Here is a 3,257-nt window from a genome sequence, read left to right on the forward strand (position 1 = left end):
CTTTCCAGACTAGTATGATGGAACTCGTACAAAACAAACTTTTTGGTCAGTGGCCCTTGTTTTTCAAAAGCTTGAGGGATTCAAGAAAACAGAAAGTTTTTGAACACTATTTAATTTACATACATTATTTTCCAGCCTAAGTATTTTTTACGGCAAAATGTTTAAAAGTTTTTTCTTAAAGCCAAACTGAACTTTAACTATTTAACGGCCTAAGCTGATAGGCCATTTTGTTGAAGACCAGAACCCTGTTCAATGGGGACAGAATGTAGTAGTTTCGTATCTCTAGTGCTGACGCGATCCTCTCGCGAGATCTGGTAGCGGCCTAGATTAGTGGTAAATGTTACTAGGCAACGCATTGTGAGCAAGCGGCCTGGCAGGTAAAGCTGAACGTGTGTCGGTTTATGGTAGAAAGATGTTGTATTTGGTGGGCTGTACCATCTGCAGGAGACTATAGGGGGTTCTTTGTGTCATTTTAGCGATCCTTTTGCGAGATCTGGCAGCGACCTAGATTGGTGGCTAACTGTTGCTAGGCAACGCATTGTGAGCGGGCGGCTTTGTAGGTAAAGCTGAACGTGTGTCGGTTTATGGTATAAAGATGTTGTATTTGGTGGGCTGTACCATCTGCAGGAGACTATAGGGGGGTCTTTGTGTCATTTTAGCGCCTAGAATATGCATGAATGTACGTTTTCTTTTCAGAATTGTGCTTTAAATGAACCTCCTTGGTGTGTTGTGGTAAAGTAATTCTCTGTTCTTGGAGGTGTTGAAAAGAATACACTTTTGGGCTAATAAAGAACGAAGTTACTGTTGCCCATAGTAGGAAGACTGCTTCCGGTTTTGAAGTGTTGCTAAGGAAACCAATCTCTGGTGGTCCTTCCATGAAGGCCTTCCTGTTTTAGTGTGACAACTGTCTCCTAATTGTACTCATGTGTTGTCACCTTCTCCTAGAGCCACCAGTGGAGCCTGTGTGCCTCCGTTGTGTATATATGGTCCCCTGTACATGGTTGCTATCAGGAAGCCAATTTAGAGCGAGCAGCTGAAAAACATTCAATGAGACTGACGTGCAAAAACGAAGAATTCAAGCTTTATTTTTTTAAAATAAATGTTTATGATGCCATATGGAGTGCCAGGTATTGGTCACATGTTCTCATGACATATCATGTGATCGAATGCTTGGGCTAAGCAGCAATGCGGGGAAATGGAAAGCTTTTACTCCCCCAAAAACTGAACTGTCTTTGTTTACTCATTCCAGGTTGATATTTGATGACAGGTCCTCTTTAACTGACACACATAGATATAATGCAGGATTTATTGAAAGGAATGTTCTGGTTTCTCGTATTTCCCTTCTCTCTCTAGCAATGTTTTTTTTATTGTGTTGTTACAGATCCCACAATGACCGTCATCAATGGTCTGGTCCCAGCCAGATTTCTGACGCTGTTGGCCCACATGGTCATTGTCATTACAATATTTTGGTCACGGGTAAGTTTCTGATTTTTGAAGGCCCTTTTATTGCATGGTGTCTGGCAGCTATGCCGGTCTGTTCACCAAATATCATTCTTCCATCTCTGTATGATAAACTTGTTCCTCATTCCTTCTATTCAGCAAGAAGGTGCAGAGTTTGAGCTTGAGTTTTTGCAGAGCTATAGGTTTAATCTAGTAGAGGATGTTATGGACCATGGCGGAGAGACCTCTGCTTCCACCAAGAGATCAAACTCTGAAGCTTCTGGCAGGGGACAGGCTTATTTATTCAGACTGTAGCTACTTTAGGAAGAAAAGGAAAGACATTGAATACCTGTGAGCTTTAAAGACACTGTCACCACTAGGTACCCCAAAAAACTAAAGGCAGGGAGGAAATCTGAATGAAGAGAACATCTAAAATCCATACACACTGCAGTAATAGTAAAATATAGATATGGTAATTTTATAGGAAATCAGTAAGAGATCCTTACTCTCAACATGAAAGCAGTGGCCTCTCTGCAGCTGTCCAAATCACCACCTACTATTTTCAACTGAATTTGGCAGTCACATGACAGGAAATACCTTTCATTACGGTAACTTTCACATACAATAAAGTTTCCCGCTGTGAGCTCTGGTTGGTGAAATAAAAAAAAAAAAAAATCAGAATCCTGGAGAGTAGGACCTTGCTTTGTGTGAAGAAGCAGTGGTCTCTCTGCAGATGTCTGAAACATCCGCCACTGAATCACACCTTCAGGTCTTCATCAGCCCTGGCTCTGACCCAGCAGGGGGCGTATAAGATGACTGAAGAAAGACCCCGGCTTCCCAACAGTGCGAGGGTCCCTTGTTGGCACAGGACTGGCTTTTCTACTCAGGCTGGGGCTATTTTTTAAGGGAAACTCCTGGATGCTCCATCTGGTGTTACTAAAGGAGTGGACAGAATAATAATGGACTTATTTGTGGATGGAGTCAGGTGGTGGACCGGGTCAGAAGGGGCCCCTTTGCAGAAATGTCTTGCAGTTTGTTTTTTATAAAGCAGCCACATCCTAAGTAGCAATGTCTGTGGCTTGACAAAGTGGAACATTTTCTTTCTATATGGAAGCAGCAATCTCTCTGCAGAGATCCAAATCGTCTCCCAATAAGTGCATATGCCACAAAGTTCTCAAAAATCTCCTACCCCCACTGGGTAATATTTATTGGTGGATGGAATCAGTGGGGGGCCCCTGGGAAGAAATGACCTACATACATCTGGTGACATTAAATGCATGCAGTGCGTTACCGTATGTTCATCCACGTGCATTTACCCGAGCTGACCCCAAGCACCTACCTAACTCTAGCTCCCCCTAGTGGGAAGGGATAACACAAGGGAAAACTTTTAAACTTTTTATTTTTACTATTTTAAATTTCCAATAAGTTTTGAAATTCAGTTTACAGAGAGCTAAATACAATTGGTGGTACAAGTCAGTGATATACACAGTGGCAGAATATTTTGTGGAGTAGAAAGTAATGATATAGCAAAAATTAGTTCAAGTTTAATGAGACTGGTAAGGATAAGAGTGTTTGCAACAATGTATAGCTACTTTATTTTTTGAAAAAAATTGTTGCATTGGCCGGGAATCGAACCCGGGCCTCCCGCGTGGCAGGCGAGAATTCTACCACTGAACCACCAATGCATTCATGTTGGTCTTTGAAAATATATATAACTATAGATATACGTATTTCATGTGGTGAAGTCACGTGTTGAAATATAAGGGTTATCTTATTTCTTTTATATTGTATTAGTAAACTTTCAGATAATAATTTTA

The 3,257-nt window shown here is 41.4% G+C and overlaps 1 protein-coding gene and 1 non-coding gene across 2 annotated transcripts in view; one reads left to right on the forward strand and one right to left on the reverse strand.

Moving 5' to 3' along the window:
• The first annotated feature begins 289 nt into the window (after positions 1 to 289).
• Positions 290 to 3,257, forward strand: part of LOC140322258 (transmembrane protein 107-like) — a 7,316-nt gene continuing 4,348 nt past the window's right edge. Inside the window, exons 1-3 of the mRNA XM_072398843.1 lie at positions 290 to 377; positions 1,382 to 1,476; positions 1,600 to 1,751. Coding sequence (XP_072254944.1) covers positions 1,390 to 1,476; positions 1,600 to 1,751 — 239 coding nt within the window. The 5' untranslated portion in view covers positions 290 to 377; positions 1,382 to 1,389. The remainder of the gene's footprint in view (positions 378 to 1,381; positions 1,477 to 1,599; positions 1,752 to 3,257) is intronic.
• Positions 3,055 to 3,125, reverse strand: TRNAG-GCC (transfer RNA glycine (anticodon GCC)). The gene has a single exon. It is a non-coding gene; the product is annotated as a tRNA-Gly (tRNA).

This window comes from Pyxicephalus adspersus, chromosome 2, assembly GCF_032062135.1.
Source record: "Pyxicephalus adspersus chromosome 2, UCB_Pads_2.0, whole genome shotgun sequence".
NCBI classification, from domain to species: Eukaryota; Metazoa; Chordata; class Amphibia; order Anura; family Pyxicephalidae; genus Pyxicephalus; species Pyxicephalus adspersus.